Source organism: Sarcophilus harrisii, chromosome 1 (assembly GCF_902635505.1).
Source record: "Sarcophilus harrisii chromosome 1, mSarHar1.11, whole genome shotgun sequence".
Taxonomy (NCBI): domain Eukaryota; kingdom Metazoa; phylum Chordata; class Mammalia; order Dasyuromorphia; family Dasyuridae; genus Sarcophilus; species Sarcophilus harrisii.
Window position 1 is genome coordinate 446,363,922 of NC_045426.1, and position 19,167 is coordinate 446,383,088.

Consider the following 19,167-nt stretch of genomic DNA (forward strand, 5'->3'; position numbering starts at 1 on the left):
TGATTGGATAAAACTTTCCTTTCAAGGCTTACACTATGTTTCTTCTGGACTATGTTGTTGATAGAATTGATTCATTTTTCTCAAAGAGAAAAACAACCGGTTTCTCTAATCTACCGCATCAGGAAAGTTAGGAAGTAAAAGCAAGCGTTCCCATAGTCTGCAGAGAATACATACATGTTTTGATAACATCGTGCAGTTTCATTTAGAACTGGGACCCTTAAATATGAACAATCATAAATCTCTGTTCTAATAAATAATTCGTTTATTTTCCAAACTTTTCTCCTTTAATATCACTTTTGAAATTTAGTGGGAAGATTTTTGGTTTTGTTGGACAAAATAAAGGCAAATCTAAGAAATTAAAAACCGCTCATCTCCCTAGATTTTAAATCTCAAATATTCATAGCATTCATTTAAATGACCTAAGTGGTTATATAAATGTATTCCTTTCGCAAAAGAGATTCAAGAGCTTTTACTGTGTGAAGGTAGCATTTAGAATAAGGTTTGTTCATTATCAGAGCATTTTTCATTCTTGGGATCTCTGATATTTACTTAGTTCTTGTGGACTGATTATACTTCCAGACTCACCTCCTCTCCTCCCCCCACCCCCCAGACTCCAGAACTTGACAGGAAAGTATGTGTAATAGAAACTATAGCAATATTTTATTTTATTTTTCTCTTTTTTTTAATTTAATAGGCTTTTATTTACAGGTTATATGCATGGGTAACTTTACAGCATTAACAATTGCCAAACCTCTTGTTGCAATTTTTCACCTCTTACCCCCCCACCCCCTCCCCCAGATGGCAGGATGACCAGTAGATGTTAAATATATTAAAATATAAATTAGGTACACAATAAATATGCATGACCAAAACGTTATTTTGTATAGCAATATTTTTTAAAAAATTATTCATATACTGCTCCCCAATAATAGTGCCAATACTTGGGAAGTCTAAACTTTAGAGAAAGTCACGTGAACGGATTTGAACTGCGTCTGGGATCCCTTCAATCTTCATCTCTCAGGGAAGCCTCCGTTTGGAAAGCTGAGCGATTCTCTCTAGCGAGGCCCCTGAGTTTTTATTTTTTTGTTTTGCCTTTCTTTGTTTCCCTCGCGTTTAGCATCCTCCCTGGCACACAACAAGCGCTTCCTAAGTGCTAGGGGAATAGGACCGATCGCATCCTCGGTACCCTCAACCTTGGACCGAGCTAATCACGGTTAAACAGGTTCTGCTTCTCAGAACTTGTCAAACTCGACCCGCGGGGATTTGGAGAGCTCCAAGGCTAGTACCGCTCCGAAGCGGGGTCTTGGGGAGCGGGGGGCAGAGGGATTGTTAAGATTAGACGGAATAAAAGGTCAAGAGATAAAGACCGGCTGGAACCAGAGATCTATGGCACCAGAAGAAACTTATCCAGGGCGTGAAGCAAGATATTTCCCAGCATCCCACCTCTAAGCGCTCCCGAAGCCCCAAGGATGAAGCTCCCTACCCCGCTTCCCCCTCCCTTCTCTCTTCTGTGTCCTCTCTCCCTCCCCCCAGAGTATTCTGGGCGGGGCCGACTAGAACACTGAGCTGGGAGGGCGGGGGGAGGACCGAGAGGAAGAAGGAATAGTTCGCACCTGCGGGACTTCAACTCCCGCCCCCGCCCTATCGCCTAGCCCCCAGGCCCGCCCCCTTTCCCGGACGCGTGGGTCCCCCGGCCAATCCGGATCTCCGCCTTCCTTCTCCTTCCTTGGCTCCCCCTCCTGCAGTCTCTCCCCCCCGCCCCCATCCCCGGATACTGGGATCCCGCGGCGTGACGCGAGCACGGCGGCTCCTCCTCCTGCGTCTCTGGCTGCGCCGGGCAGGGGGGATGGTTCCATCATGGCGTCAATGCAGGTGAGAGGAGTTTGCGGCATCCGAGCGACCGGCTGAGGGGGGACTGGGGGCGGTGGATTCGGACCAGGACAGCGGCGGAGGCCGCGGGAACTGCGGGCTGAGAGTCGGGCAGGGTCTGGATCCGCTGGGCCGGCTCCGCCTCTTTTCGCCCCCGGCGGCCGCGGAGAAGGCGCGCCCTAGCCGACCTCGGAGCCGGAGAAGTTGGGGGGGGGGGGGTGCGGAGAAAAGGGGGCGATGAGGCTCTTCTTCCCCCCGGCCGTGGCTCCCCTACTGCTCCCGTCTCCCTTTACGGCCGGCCTTTCCTTTTGGTGTCCCGAAAGGAAACAGCTGTTTTCACTGTGGATTTCGCATCGCCTGAGTGTCCAGAAAACAGTGAGAATGAGTGTGTAAGTGAGTGTGTAAGGGTGAGCGTGAAAGACAAGAGACCCAAGAGAGACAGAGGTCGATTCCTGAGGAAGCTGGCTCCAGGAGGGCCTCCGATGCTCTTCCTTTGGCTGCCTTCCCTTTTCTCCCTCCTTCCCTTTTCTCCCTCCTTCCCATCTTATCACTTTCTCTTTTCCCCACCTTTTTAAATGAAATACTAACTCTCCTAACTCTCCGCCCTTGAATAAATTGCTTTTTCTAGTCACAGTCACTCCCTTGACCCGTTGCCTTTGCCTCTTGCTCTTCCCTGCCTCCTACCTATTACATCCTCCAACTATTTAAAGTCTCACCCAAACATTAATCTAAGAGCATCCAGTAATATTACAGTAGTCTTGCTCTCTTAGTCTCCCAGAAACTTTAACTTAACCGGTTCCTCTGCTACTTATTTCCCCTATAGTTAGTCCATGTTATCCCCAAAGCTTTCCAGGATCCCCTGCTTAAAACAAACAAACAAACAAACAAACAAAAACCCTTCGTCACCGTATTACATTCGTCTGCTTTGGTTTCTCAAAACATTTTAGCGAAACACTTTCTAGTTGGAGTTTGTTAATGTGAAGTGTCGTTGGTTTTCCAACTTAAATACCCTTGTCGATATTGTACAGTCAGTCTAAAGACTGCCGGAAAGATGGCAGTGTTCTAGTTCGTTGAAATTGAATGCACATTTGCTCATTCAAAGGTGACTAGAATTACTAAAATTTTAGTTATTTTGAAGAGAAAGTAAGTGCAGGGTATGAGTGTTACCTCAGGATTTTTGGAGATTAAGGATTTAACTCTTCAGTGAACAAAACTGCTTCATTTTGCTTCATGATATTAAAAATAGCTCTAGTTTTTTTGGCTTCTGAAAAATTTAAACTCCTCCCAGCTTTTTCCCTTTATAAGCTATGACAACATGATCTTCATTTTCTCTTCTTCCCTTTTCTGCATCCTTCCCCATTTTCTGCACACCATCTTTGTTCCCATTTACCTTATTCCCCTTTTATTATCCTCTATGCTTTTTCTCTTGCCTTTCCTTCTTTACTCTTTTGTGCAGCGCACAAAAAAGTTACGTATTTATTGTTGAAGAGATATAAAGAAAGATGTAATTAAGTTAATTTGAGGGGGAAAGTGTCAGTTTAATGTGTGGAAAAAAATTTTGAGTAGTAAATATACTCCAGTCAGGAGTAAATTTGACCACAGAGAATAGATGGAAAGTTCATCTATCATTTAAGATTTAGAAGGAGAAATGTAGGAAGAAACTCCATGTTGAAAAAGTATTTAGACTGAATGTCCAAATAACCTTTATTGTGGGAGAAGAAAAATCTACCTCTGATAGGATTATTTGATAGATGTGTACAGGGATAGTGGTCTGCAGCAAAAAAAATATTACTACTAAAATTAGATTTAGGATTCTGAAAGGTAAGACTTCTTTACAACTCTGACTTTTTTTTTTTCTAAAATGAGAAAGAAAAGTTGAATTGTTAACAGAAACTAAGTTGGGATAGAATTCAATTTTTATCAATTTTGAATTTGTCAGGCATAGTTAAGTAGTATGAAAAATGTTAGTCCACACAGTGTGCTTATGTATATGTATGTTTTGTGATCTAAGCATTATTTGTACTCCTAGAGATTTTTGTGACTTTAGATTAAATGACTGAGGAAAAGAACAAACCTGATTTTGTTTTTGTTTAATTAGAAATATATTTGAAATTTTATTTTGGAATCTTAACAAAGCTTTCCCCTACATTTGGAATTTTAAAATGTTAATATATGTTCACGAATGTGTAAGGCTTAACAGTTTCTTTTTTCATTAAGTTCACAAGGCTATTCTTTTAAAAGACAATTTTATTCATGCTTTTTTGGTGTGTTTTGCATCGGTCATTTCTTAAAAGGGGTTGGGAGGATGGTTAGTGTGTAGAAATCCTTCCAAATTGAGCCTTATAACAAAGAAAAGCAATTAGGAAACAGTATCTGATACAATGACTATATCTAACAATACAACATGCTGGTTTAGTAGTGTATCCCTGTTCTTTGGGTTCTTCGTTGCTTTTTCAGTTAGTGTACTCAGAACTTCCTTTAAGTGACCTTTTCATTTCCATAGTTGTAGTTAGTCATAGCGAACATTGTTCTTTTGGTTTTGTTTATTTTATGCTCAAAGTGCATATAAATATTCTTTTGTTTTTGAATTCTTTGCATAATATTCATATGGTATAATTGTTGGTTTCCCTCCCCCAAATCAGTGGAATCCACATTGTTTCCATTTCCCCCACCTTCCACAATGAGTGATATTATGAATGTTTTACTATATGTTTTACTTCTGTCATTGTCTTCCTTAGGGGGCTACATGCCCAATATTGAGATCATTGGGTCAAAGAATATGGACACTTTTTTTTTCATACTTTCAAATTGATAAACAGATCTGTTGAACTATCTGATGGACAAGACACCTAGGTGGTACTGTAGAAAGAGCTCTGGGCCTAGAGTCATGAAGACCCAAGTTCAAATTTAGCCTCAACACTTAATAGCTGTGTGACCTTGGCCAAATTGTTTAACATCTATTTGCCTCAATTTCCTCAACGGTAAAATGGAGATAATAATAGGACCTTGCCTCTCAGGGGTATTGTGAAGATTAAATGAAATATTTGCCAAGTTCTTCGAACAGTGCCTGATATACTAGGTCCTTATATAACTACTTATTCCTTTCTGCTTTCCTTTCCCTTCATCAAGAGAGTATTAATGTATGTGTCTTTCTACAGCCCCATTAATGTTCTTATGTTCTTTTTTTTTTTTTTTTACTAGTTTGCAAGGTTACATAATACTTCAGCTATTGTAATTTTATATTTCTCTTTCTATTAGTGTTTTGGAAAATATTTTCAAATGATTGTTCATAATTTGCAATTCTTTTGAAAACTGTTCATCTTTGACCACTTACCTATTGAGAAATAGCTCTTAAAATTTGTCATTTCCTAATATATCTTGGATATTATGCAAGTCTATTCTTATGTTCTTTGGTGACCAGTTTTTTTTTTTTTTCTGAAAGATTTATAAGTTTGTAATACATTATTCTAACTGACTAAAATATCTATTGAAAAATAAGTAATATCTTAAAGCATATTTTGTTTGGTGGTTTGTGAGGAATGGTCTTACTATTTAAAATATGTGATCAGGTTCTTTAGTTTTCTTAATCTAAAGATCATTATCTGGCCATATTGCTGCTACTGAACATTAAGGGATTAAAGCACTCTACAGTTTTGTGAATTGTTATAAAATATATATATGTTAAGGTAATAGGATATAAACACAAATAGTTATGAAAAAAATTTAACTTCTGGAACCAAAGGTATTACCTAAGGATTAAATCTGAATCTTTAAAAAAATTGTTTTGAGATCTCAAGTTATATATTAAATTAATATTCATAGATTTAATACAGTTGAAAAGCTGATAGGGAAGTTAGCAATCATCTAGTCTAAATTAGTTTTTCAGGTATGGAAATAAATGCCTGACTTCTAAGCCCCCAAACTGATATGGACGGTCCCTGATCACAGCCCATTTTATGCTTTTTACTAAATAAGGCAATGTTTTTCAAACTTCTCCTTATTTGTAATTCCTTTTGGAGCAATGCCTCCACTATTTTTTTGTCTTTAAAAAGTTTCATGAACTCAAGCATTAACATGACTATTTCAATTAATTCCTGCCTCTGACATGTCCTGATTATGTGACCCCCTCTCTCTCTCCTCTCCCCCCCCCCCCCCCCCCCCCCCAGGGAAGTTCCTCCAACCTCTTAGGCAACTCTCTAGGATTATAAATTGCAGATAAATATACATTTTTGTAAGAATTTTCTAACCTGGGAGTTTTTAGGATCAATTTAGAGCTAGAAAGGGATCTTATAGGTTATAAAACCAAATCCCTTCACTTAACAGATAAAGAAACTGAGATTGATTCGTCTAGGGTCACATAGTGGCAGATAGGATTTGAATCTAGGTCTACTTGACATCAAGTCTTGCACCAATACCTTCATGAAGAAATTGTCAGTCCAGTTAAATTTTGTTTCATTGATATTTTCTTAAATTACTATTTTCATTAATTTAAGTAATTTAGTAATTTTAAATCACCAACTCACCTTCTCTTGAATGAAATCAATGAATTAAAAGCATTTAGTAAGTGTTCATCATGTGCAAGTCATTACTTGTGGGAAAAACCAAAAAAAGTCCTTATTACCAAGGGAAAATAATGGAATGAGTGATATGGTTTCTGAAGTCATTGGAACCTCAGAGGAATGTCCTTTCTAGGAGTGATAGTGATGATTTGGTTATTCCCAGAGCCATGTAGGGGTTAGAAAGAGAAAGTGGTATGCAGGTAGTGAGAGCCCTTGAAGCAAGCCCTTTAGGGAGACTTCTCTGTTATCTTGAACAAGGATGACCCCAGAGCAACTGTGGAGAGACCAGCAGATAAGGAGATTTGGCTTCTACTGACTGCTTGGTGCTGTCTGATTAATTATGAAGAACTCTCACTTTGAAAAACCAAAGAATTCTGATCAGTCGCTGCCAGTTTAGCATACTTTACTGCTTTCTTGGTAGAAAAATGTTGGACATATATTTACAGGCATAGCTAATAAAAGATGTATTAAGAGAAAAAAAAAAAAACACTTAAGTATTTACTTTGCCAAGCACTGAGGCTACAGAGAAAAAGGTGACTCTATCCATACACCCAAAGAACTCACATTCTTGTTTTTTTTTTTTTTTTTAATAATAGCTTTTTATTGTCAAAACATAGGCAAAGATAATTTTCAACATTCATCCTTGCAAAACCTTATGAGGAACTCACATTCACATTCGAACAAAAGACAACACAGGTTTCCGTTATATAGCAATCATATGGAAAGATCCATTTGTCTTTAGGGTTTGCTTTCAAGGGACCAGGTAATGTAATTTTAGTGTCATTTCTATTGGTACAATCATATTTGTTTCTGATGTTGAATCAATTTACTCTATCAAGTATGTTAGTGGCAAGAACTTTCTTTTTTGAGTCCTTAGTAATTAAAGATACTTGTAACCAACAAGTATATAATCAAGCAAAACTTAATAAATGCATTTGCTATATCTGACAGCATTATATCTTATTCTGTACCTCTTGTCCATATCACAGAGATGAGAAGCTTACTTTTTTTATTCATTTTCTGACATGTTTCAGAGTTGTTTTCCTTAACATTATTATAATTATGTAAATAGTTATTCTGGTTCTACTATTTTACTCTGCATTAATTTTACAAGTCTTCTTAGGCTTTTCTTGACACAGTGGTATTCCCATTACATTATATACTGTGTAATTTTTTCCACCATTGTAAAATTGGTGAACACCCACTTTTTCAGTTTTGTGTTGCAGTTCATAATTAAATTAACAGGGTCTTCCCATTATTCCCTCCCCTTCTTCCCCCAAATGGTGGTCAATTTCCTTTTTTTTTTTTTTTTTTTTTTCCAAATCTGTTAATTGTTTGCATTTTCCATTAGTCATTTATTGCCTTTTTTCATATGGTTATTGATAACTTACATTACTTTTGAAAATGACAGATGCATATCCTTTGGGCAATTATCCCAGGAAATGGCTTTTGTTCTTGTGATTTTGTATTTGTGTAGATTCCTTATATGTATTAGAAACCAGATCTTTGTCAGAAAAAATTTATTGCAAAATTTAAAAAAAATTTTCTTTGGCGGGGAGGGAATAGGGTTAGGGGGAGCGCTTATCATCAATGGACATTCCTTTTGATTAGGAATTGACCATTCTTTTTTAATAGAAATTGGATTGATAATAAGCAGAGTAGTAGTTGGTTTCTGAGAAGGGGAATTTCTGGTAAGAATCTGCTACAAAATTAAAATTCCATATTTATAAAATTTCAATATGTGACTAGGTAAATAAATCTTTTGCAGCATCTAATTTCAAAAATCTTAAGTATAAAGTGAGTTTTCCCAGTTAACCTGTAGAACTATATTCCCTGTATCTTTGATTGCTTTGTCTGTTTTTTCTTTTCCTTAATTATTTTGAGCCGTTTTAATATTTTTCTTTCTGTTAACATTACATATATAATTTACTTCAAAATTCAGTAAGGTAGCTTCTGAAGTCATCTGCCTATTGTGACCTCAGAGTGATTCTGGATTCTTCTGAGCATTGCCAGCAGCTGAATTATAGTGGTTTTTAATATGGTCTCTGTGTGTGTCTCTTGGTTTTTTGAAACCTAGCCTGCCTAATTTTGAAGAGGCCCCTGACCAGGTGCTTTTGCCTAGTCAATTCTCAAAATTACATGTAAATTGCATTTTGCATAAATGGAGGGATTGGAATTATTGGAATAAAATGCTGAAGTTAAATAATGAATAAATCTCATAGGTCAAAAATAACACTTTCTCATTTTCCAAAAACAGAAAAGATGAGTTCTAGTCTCAGCTGTCACTAATTAGCTGTTTCTTTTAATTATTCATGTAACCTCTCTGTGTTTATCCTTGCCTATTAAAAGAAGGGAATTTGATTAGGTCATCTCTTAAAGGTATGTTACAACTTCTTGGGTAGTCAGTCTTTTATTTCTTTGCTCTCTAGCAATTATATATGCATGGACTGTCATTTACTAGCTGAAAAAGAAGCTGAAAATCTCATCCTATTGGTTATTCATTTTGTGATTATCTGTAGTCTCTTCCTATTAAGTGCTTAACTAAACTGCAGACCTTGACTACTGTGTTCTCTAGCTAGAAGAGGTTGAAGCTTGGCATAGAAAGGAGGTGAGTGTGTGTGTGTGTGCGTGTGTGCGCGCGCGCATATACAAAAAACAGTACGCAGAGGATGAGGTGGCCCAAGATCACTTTCCAAGTCAAGCTGAAGTATATGGAGAATCTGAAACAAGTGATAAAACTTCATAACATTTCAAAATTAGAAATATTCCCCATGTGTTGAGGATTCAAAGAAAGGCAAAAATGGCCTTTGCCCTGAAGGAACTTTAATGGAGGAGACAATATGCAATAAACTAAAGGCGGGGGGGAGGGGAGAGCTAGAAAGCCTCAGGCTAAAAGGTGGTATTTTACCTGAGTTTTGAAAGAAACCGAGGAAAACAGAAAACATTTCAGTTATTGGGAACAGACAGTGAAAAGGTAGTTAAAAGTGGAGTGTGTGAGTGTATTGTGTTTGAGGAATAGCAAGGAAGTCAGTATTATTGGAGGAGGGATGTGAAATGTAAGACTGATAAGGTAGGAAAGGACTACATTGTGAAGGCCTTTAAAAGCCAGAGAATTTTCTCTTTGATTTTGGTGTTTATAAGGAACCACTGCTGCTTATTAAGTAGGGAAGTGATCAAGATCTATACTTTATTAGTGATCACTTTGACAGCTAAGTGAAAGATGAATTGGTGTGGGGAGAAACTTTTGAAACAGAGAGACCAATTGGTAATCTCTTGTAATAGTCCAGGCTTGAGTACCAGAGTAGTGGCTGTGTCAAAGAAGACAAAGGTACATATGTATAGTAGGAATTGTTGTTATGGTGAGGGTAGAAGGATGGGACTTAGCAACAAATTTTTTTGGGTTGAGTGTAACTGAGGAGATGGGGATGACACCTGGTTTTCAGCCTGGGTGCTTGGGAGTATGGTGGTACCTTCAGCATCAGGGGAGTGAAGAGAATAAGCATTTATATAGCACCTACTATGTACCAAGCATCACACTAATCCTTAAAAAATAGCTCACTTGATTTTTACAACTCATTGAGGTAAGTGCTGCTATTCTCACTTTACAGTTGAGGGAATTGAGATAAATATTTGTAATGCACTTAGCACATAGGTGTTGTATAAATGTTGTTATTATTATTACTATTCTTGTTAGCATTTATATTGTGTCTACTGTGTGCCAACTAGCTGTGTTAAGTGCTTTACAAATATTGTCTCATTTTATCCTCATAACAATTCTTGAAGGTAAGTGCTATTATTCTCTCCATTTTGCACATGAGGAAGCTGAGGCAAATAGGGGTTAAGTGACTGCCTGGAGTCACATACCCAGAAAATGTTTGAGGCCTGATTTGAACTTGGGTCTTCTTAACTCTACTGGCTGGCCCTAGATAATATGCCATGATTTAGCTTCATATAGTATCCAGCCAGACCATCTCACCATTTGCCTGCTATTGCTAACCCATTCAATCTATTTATCCCCACCTGGATCATCTTCTACACTACCAAGTCCATACCTGGGTTTCCCTGAATCCAAAGTTCCATGGAACTTGGATTTAGAAGCTTACATAGCTTTGACTAGAATGAGTCAGCAAGCCATGTTTTTCCTGACTCATTAAAACAAATGATAGGAAAATAAAGCTCAGTTCAGGACCTTACTTTCAATCTTTTGCTAAATAAGAGTCATTAAGACATTTATACCATCTTTCCTCCAAAGCTTTCATGTTCATATTCTCAGTGTTATATTTCCAATAATAATGGCATTTCTCACTAATTCTATTCTTTTTTGGTAATATAGTAACTTGGAGTGGGATTGGATCTTAAAAAAGGAATCTTGGAAACTTGTTTGAATGCCCTGGTTAAGGATGTGGATATGCTGACTTTTTTTTTTTTAAATAATTTTTATTTATAAGTTATATGTATGGGTAATTTTACAGCATTGACAATTGCCAAACCTTTTGTTCCAATTTTTCCCCTCCTTCCCCCCACCCCCTCCCCTAGGTGGTAGGATGACCAGTAGATGTTAAATATATTAAAGTATAAATTAGATACACAATAAGTATACATGACCAAACCGTTATTTTGCTGTACAAAAAGAATCGGGCTCTGAAAGATTGTTCAATTAGTCTGCGAAGGAAATCCAAAATACAGGTGGGCAAAAATATAGGGATTAGGAATTCAATGTAATGGTTCTTAGTCATCTCCCAGAGTTCTTTCGCTGTGCGTAGCTGGTTCAGTTTATTTTGCTCCATTGGAACTGATTTGATTCATCTCATTGCCGAAGATGTCCAGGTCCATCAGAATTGATCATATAGTATTGTTGTTAAAGTATATAATGATCTCCTGGCCCTGCTTTGTTTCACTCAGCATTAGTTCGTGTAAGTTTCTCCAGGCCTTTCTGAAATCATCCTGTTGATCATTTCTTACCCTACAATAATATTCCATAATATTCATATACCACAATTTATTCAGCCATTCTCCAATTGATGGGCATCTGCTCAGTTTCCAGTTTCTGGCAAATACAAAGAGGACTGCCACAAACATTCGTTATGCTGACTCTTGAGATCAGAATCAGGATGAAGCTTACATTCATACCTTAAGACTTCTTACCAACCACAATGCTGCTGGATGCAGCCTTAAACCTTTTTCTTCCCCAAATGCCTGCTTTAGGACTTCACTATCCTGATAAATGGGTGACATAGTCACCCATTTCAGCTAGATATATTTAGTTCTTTAAACTTTTCACTTGTTCCCATACTTTCCTGAACTTGCACAGTCCCCTTTAACCCCTTCCTACTACATCTAAAATTGTAATCAAACTCAGTTCTCTTTAGCCCTGGAAAGTATGTTTTGATCTATTCTCTCCAGGATTACTTTCTAAATCAAAATATCCTTCTCTGACCACTGTTCCTTCAGAAGCATTATATTCTACAGTATAGACAAGACACCCTCTGATCTAAGGAAGCTAAACAAGGTCAGGCATGGTAAGTGCTTGGATGAGAAACTGCCTGGGAATACCAAGATGTTATTATAAGGCCTTTTGGATACAGTAGTTCAGTGGATAGAAATCTGGGCCTGGAGTCAGGAAGACCTGAATTCAAATCCAGCTTCAGATACTTGTTAGCTGTGTGACCCAGGGTCCTTGGGCAAGTCACTTAACTTATTGCCTTAATCCGTTGGAGATAGAAAGGCAAACCATTCCATTATCTTTGCCACGAAAACCCCATGAACAATATAGTCTACGAGGTCATAAAGAGTCTGACATGACTAAATGATTAAAAACTAGCAAAACAGTTATGTGCTTTCATATAGACTGTCTTACATGTTGAACTACTACTTAATCTTTTGTTCAGCTATAGCCTTTGTTTTATCAGACTAAGTTGTAAACTTCTTAAAGATTGGGAACATGTGTTATACTTTGTATCTCCCATAGTACTTTGCAACAGTGGCTTCAAGAAACATTTTTATTTGATTGGTACTCCATAATAAAAGACCTGATTGACATGTCTGGTTGATATGCTTGAGCACTAAACACTGGAGTAGTTCAGACTATAAAATGCAACACAAATTGATAGCAAGCACTAGGTTGCATTGTTGGTTGTCTTTTTTCCCCCCCAGTTTTTTTTTTTTTTTTAAACAGAAAGAAGATGAAAAGAAAAAAACATTGTAAAATTTCAGTTAAAGCCTAGGTTTTCGATGTTTTAAAACTTTGAATAAGTCCAATATTAGAAGTACCTAAAATGGGAAAGGGGCAGCTAAGGGATTTAATGAATAGAGTGCTGGAACTGGAGTCAGGAATACCTGAATTCAAATGCTGCCTCATAGAAATTTATTAGTTGTGTGATCCTGGGCACATTACTTGTCTTAGTTTGTCATCTGTAAAATGAGCTTTAGAAGGAAATGGCAAATTACTCTAATATCTTTTCCAGAAAAACTCCAAATAGGAGTCATGAAGAGTTAGACATGACTGAAAATGATTAAACAATAGCAAGAACAGATAATAGCAGTTATTTTTCATCTTTTAATATTCTGAAAGACTCTGGCATATAAAATGGAAATTACACTGGATTTGAAGTTAGGAGACTAGTTCAAACTCTAGTATCTCTTGTGTGACCTTACCTCACTGGGACTCAATTTCCTTATCTGTAAAATGTTGGATGTGAGCTTCTCAGAGGTAGCAGTTCAAAAGAAAGCTGTTGTATTTTGCTTACTAATATCAGTTTTACAGCTATATCTTTTGTGCAATTTGGTATTGAATATAAGCATTTATTTATTTATTTTGAGTTTGGTTGATTTTTTTTTTTTTTTTTTTTTTTTTTTAGCTGAAGCAGTTGTGGTTAAGTGACTTGCCCAGGGTCACACAGCTAAGCATTAAGAGTCTGGGGTCAGATTTGAATTCAGATTTTCCTGACTTCAGGGCTGGCATTCTATCCACTGCACCAACTAGCTGCTCTTGAATATAGGCTTTTAATAGGCTTTCAAGATTTGAGACGAATTTTACGTAGTGTTTGCATGTTTATCTCATGTTTAACTTCTCAACATTAATGCTTTAAAAATAAATGTGTTTTCTGTGTAAGACTGCAATGCAATCATTGTTTTGCATAAAGAAATATTAAAATTTTGGACTTTTAAGTAATATCCACTTAAGTTGATAACCAGCGACAATTCCAGGAAATAAATATTAGGCTAAGGCATTCACTTTTTAATAAATCAGTCATTTATTAAATAAATAAATCAGCTTGTTGGAAAAGTTCCTAAAAATATACCATTCTGTAAAAATAAGTAATCCAAAGATGTATAGGATATCTTGAAGGCCAAACTTAATTTCTTTTTTGCCTAAATATATTATAGTTTGTGCTAATGTATTCTTTGTGTTGCATTTTATAGTCTGAACTTAACCTAAAAGGAAGCCATGAATGATTACTATCACTAGTAAAAGAAAGGAAACTAGGCCCAATAAGGAACTTGACCAAATTCATCCATGGAGTTGTGACAAGAACCTGTATTTCCTTAGCTTCATTTTTGATCCTCTGTGATTGTTGCTTATTGTGTTGATCCAGTTCCTAGGTTGCTTTTCTTTATGATGTTGTTGTATAAATTGCTTACCTTTTTGTGCTTATTTCATTGCATCAGTTCATACATGTTTAATAAGGTATCTGTGAAATTGTCCCTTCATTTGTTATAGTACTGAGAGTATTTCATTATATTCATATAACATGATTTTTCCAGCATTTATGAGCATTCACATAGTTTCTAGTTTTTTGCTACTATGAAAAAAATAAAATTTTTCCTCTGGTCAAAATTAATCTAAAACAACCAGTCTTTATTAGGGATAGTAATTACCTTTAAAAACTTTTTTAAATTTTTATTTTAAAGTTTTTTTTTAATTATAGCTTTTTATTGACAGAACATATGCATGGGTAATTTTTCAACATAGTCCCTTGCAATCACTTCTGTTCCAATTTTTCCTTTCTTTCCCTTCACCCCCTCGCCTAGAGGGCAGGCAGTGTCTCATACATGTTAAAGTATATCTTAAATACATGTGTACATATTTGTCAGTTCTCTTGTTGCACAAGAAAAATTGGATTCAGAAAGGTAAAAATAACCTGGGAAGAAAAACAAAAATGCAAGCAGTCCACATTCATTGTCCAATGTTCTTTCTCTGGGTGTAGCTGGTTCTGTTCATCACTGATCAGTTGGAACTGAATTGGATTTTCTCATTGCTGAAGATATCCACTTCCATCAGAATTGATCATCATATATATAGTATTGATATTGAAGTGTATAATGATATTCTGGTTCTGCTCACTTCACTTAGCATCAGTTCATGTAAGTCTCTCCAAGCCTCTCTGTATTTATCCTGCTGATCATTTCTTACAGAACAATAATATTCCATAACATTCATATACCACAATTTACCCAGGTATTCTACAATTGATGGGCATCCATTCAATTTCTAGTTTCTAGCCACTACAAAAAGAGCTGCCACAAACATTTTTGCACAAAAAGGTCCCTTTCCCTTCTTTAATATCTCTTTGACATATAAGCCCAGTAGTAACACTGCTGGATCAAAGGGTATGCAATTTGATAACTTTCTGAACAAAGTTCCAGATTTTTCTCCAGAATAGATGCATCCGTTCACAGTTCCACCAACAATGTATCAGTGTCCCAGTTTTCCAGCATCCCCTCCAACATTTGTCATTATTTTTTCCTGTCATCTTAGCCAATCTGACAGGTGTATAGTGGTATCTCAGAGTTGTCTTAATTTGCATTTCTCTGATCAATAGTGATTTGAAACGCCCTTTCATGTGAGTAGAAATAGTTTCAATTTCATCATCTGAAAATTGTCTGTTTATATCCTTTGACCATTTATCAATTAGAGAATGGCTTGATTTCTTATAAATTAGAGTCATTTCTCTATATATTTTGGAAATGAGGCCTTTATCAGAACCTTTAACTGTAAAAATGTTTTCCCAGGTTATTGCTTCCCTTCTAATCTTGTTTGCATTAGTTTTGTTTGTACAAATACTTTTTAACTTGATATAATCAAAATTTTCTATTTTGTGATCAATAACGATCTCTAGTTCTTTGGTCAGAAATTCCTTCCTCCTCTACAAGTCTAATTTATTTATAATCTCGTTCTTTATGCCTAAGTCATGAACCCTTTTTGATCTTACCTTGGTGTACAGGCAGTAATTATCTTAAGAAAACTACGGGCAGTTAGGCATCTGAGGCTGTGGGCCTGGAATCTGGGAGACTTGAATTTGGATTTGACCTCACATACTTACAGAAATGTGACTATGAACACTTAATCTAATCTTAATCTCTGACTGCTTCAGTTTTCTCAACTTTATGTAAAATGGAGATAACACTACTAAAGTTGTGAGGATCAAATGAGATAACATGTAAAGCATTTAGTACAATTCCTGGAATATCATAGATACTTAATAAATGCTTCTCTTAAGATCACATTTTGACATTTTTCCATGTGCCTTAAGCTCATTGTATTATCTATCCTAAGTATTTTAATTATAATAAAAACTGATTTTGAAAGTCACAACTGGCTTTATGCTTTATCTGATAAACTATTTTCCTTGAATTTTTATGTGAGTTAAGTTGTGACTTTGTAGGCACAGCTTATTGTTTGATATAACATAATTGCTAAATATCATAATTATAAATTTTTACTCATTTTAAATGAAATTCTTTATAATATGCAGCTATTTCTACAACCTTGAAAGTAGTTATTGGCCATCATCTGTAGACCAAGTTGTGTTTTTCAAGGAGTGCTTTTTTGTTGATTGTACTTCTATTCCCCCCTGTGACCATCCACATGTATTTGCAAGATAGCTGGCTAGGGCTTTGGAGTTAGAATCTGTATATGAAATAGATGGAAGCTAATTGGGTCACATGAGGATCACACTTATGATCTTAGCCTCATTACCATGTTTTTATTATAAAGAGAGCTAAAAATATGTATGAAGACAGCTATACTTATTTTATTTGGTCACTGTTATATTGCCTCAAAACTTTTTTCTAGTTCATTGCATTTTGTGAGTAACTTTTTTACTATTCAATAGTATTTTATTTTTCCAATTACATATAAAGATAGTTTTCAACATTTATTTTTGTTAGATTTTGAGTTTCATATATTTTTCTTCCTCCCTCCCTAAGATAGCAAGCAATCTTAAAAAAAAAAAAAAAATATATATACTTCTAAAATTTTGCTGTAAGGGTCAAATTCGACACTTCTGCTCCATTTGACATATATATATATATATATATATATATGTAGTCATTTTAAATATTTCCATATTAGTGATGTTGTGAAAGAAAAATCAGAACAAAAGGGAAAAACCATAAAAAAGAAAAAGCAAACAAAAAAAGTAAAAATAGTATGCTTCACTCTGCATTCAATCCATAGTTATCTCTAGATGCAGACGGCATTTTCCATCCAAAGTCTATTGGAATTATCTTGGATCAATGTATTGTTGAGAAGAGTTAAGTCTGTCATAATTGATCATCCTATAACCTTGTTGTTATTGTGTACAATGTTCTGATTCTGCTCACTTTGATCACCATCAGTTCATGTAAATCTTTGCAAGTTTTTCTGAAATCATGATGGCTAATTTTCAGTGTTAGTAAATAAGTATGTATATAGAGCCTGACACTAAATTATCAACTGGAGAAATTATTCTGATAACATAGTTTGACAAGAAATAGTTTTATCTTTTTTTGAAAATGGGAATGGAATCTATAGACTATAATGTAACCTTGATTTAAATTTCTTTTTGAAAGTATAATTAAAGGCAATAGCATCTAGAATGAGAAATAATGATCATAAAGATCATAACTTCATCAAGAACAAGTCAAGCTGAATTTAATTCCTTCTTTGACATTGTTAGTATTAGATTTCTAAATAAGGATTTTATTAGCTAGCTAGATTTTAGCCAAGTATTTCATAGATTCTTTCATACTATTTTTGTGGAAGAGATAGAGAGATGTCAAATGGAGCAGAAGTGTCGAATTTGACCCTTACAGCAAAATTTTAGAAGTATATAACAAAAACAAAACAACCACCCCAAACAAACCCATAATATTAATTTGTTTCTAAGTCAATATGTTTTCTTTAGGGATCCTGATCCTGTTTGAATTTGAGCTAGACCTTATTAGAATAGGGGGATTTTGAGCTGGTTGAATAGTCAGACTCAGAATAATTATTTAATGATTTGATTTTATTTTGGAGGGAGGGCCTTACTAGGGTGCCCTAGGGAAGCTGTATATGGGTTCAAAAAAAATTAATAAGGATAAAGTGGGGAAATGTTACTCTAGATAAAGATCTGAAATTTTTTAATGGATTGTAAGCTCATTATGAGTCATAGTATGATCTGGGAGCCAAAAAAGGTATTACAACTTTAGGCTATATTAAGAGAGGAATAGTTCAGGATTAGGGAGAAAATAGTTCAAATGTGGTTTGATGATGAAATTCTATGTTTAATTTTGGGTCATTACATTTTGGGAGTGACACTGAATCTGGAGGATATTAGGGTGTTGTTGACATTATTCTCTATGAGGATTGGTTGATGGCACTGAGAAAATTGGGGGGAATTAATCCATATTTGAAGAGCCCTCTTAAAAGAGAAGAATTGAACCCAGGAAGCAATACTGGGAGCTGTGGGTAGAAATTGCAGGTGTAAATTAAAACTTGAAGTAAGCAAATACTTAACAATGAGAGTTCTCTGGAGGCATTGTGTTCTGTAGTAGGTTAGAACTGTTCCTTGTCCAGGTTTGTTTTGGATTATGGAAGCACAAACTCTGTTCTGAGATTCTGTGAATTGTATTTATTTTTTTCCTTTGCTTATATATCACTGTCCTAGAAGGAACTGCTTTTCTCTGTTTACTGTATTGCATGTGTATACATGCATGTATTTACAGCAAAATTAAGTAAACATTTATTTGGATCCTTTTGTGTTGGGAGAGATCCTTAATGTAAATAAAGTCTTGAAGGAACTTATCCACTTGATGACTAGTAATATGCCCACATAACTGTACTATAGGGCATTGGAGACATATATCAAATGCTGTATGAAGTTTAAGAAGGGAACCTTGTTATTAGCTGGGGGATTATAAGAGTGTTTTCTTCGAATCCTGTAGAAGAGAGCATAGCTTGGGTGAGGTTGTAACTGTAGATGATAACTGGAAGCTTGTTATTATGTATTTTTATCCAGAAAGCTGATTCAAGTACTTTTTTTGTTGTTATTGTCATTGGGGAAACATCTAAATCATGAGTATATCACGGTATATACATTTATAGTTGATAAATGAGAAAGCTATTTGGGCCATTTCTATGTACACAAAGGAATACTAGGCCATGGTTCCCCCGGGTATCATGTTAGAATAGTTTTCTTATCTGTGCATATATCAGAAAGAAAATTAAGCCCAGTATACATTTTGTTAAATTTTTTTTTTCAGTTTTGTGCTATTCAACAATTCCAATCAACAAGCATTTTTAAAATTGTCTACTCATGTGCAAAGTAATATACTAGTTGCTGTAAATACAAAGATAAAATGAAAAAACAGCCCCTACCTCCAGGAAGTTTATATTCTATTAACAAATGAACTGATAAAGGTAATTTTTTTTTATAACTTTTTATTGACAGAACCCATGCCTGGGTAATTTTTTTACAACATTATCCCTTGCACT

General features: G+C 35.7%; 1 protein-coding gene across 1 annotated transcript in view; it reads left to right on the forward strand.

The window, feature by feature from the left end:
• Nucleotides 1-1,561: 1,561 nt before the first annotated feature.
• The window catches only part of UBE2W (ubiquitin conjugating enzyme E2 W), a 77,691-nt gene continuing 60,085 nt past the window's right edge, over nt 1,562-19,167 (forward strand). The window contains exon 1 of the mRNA XM_031946250.1: nt 1,562-1,872. Within this exon, the coding sequence (XP_031802110.1) occupies nt 1,858-1,872 (15 nt within the window). The 5' untranslated portion in view covers nt 1,562-1,857. The remainder of the gene's footprint in view (nt 1,873-19,167) is intronic.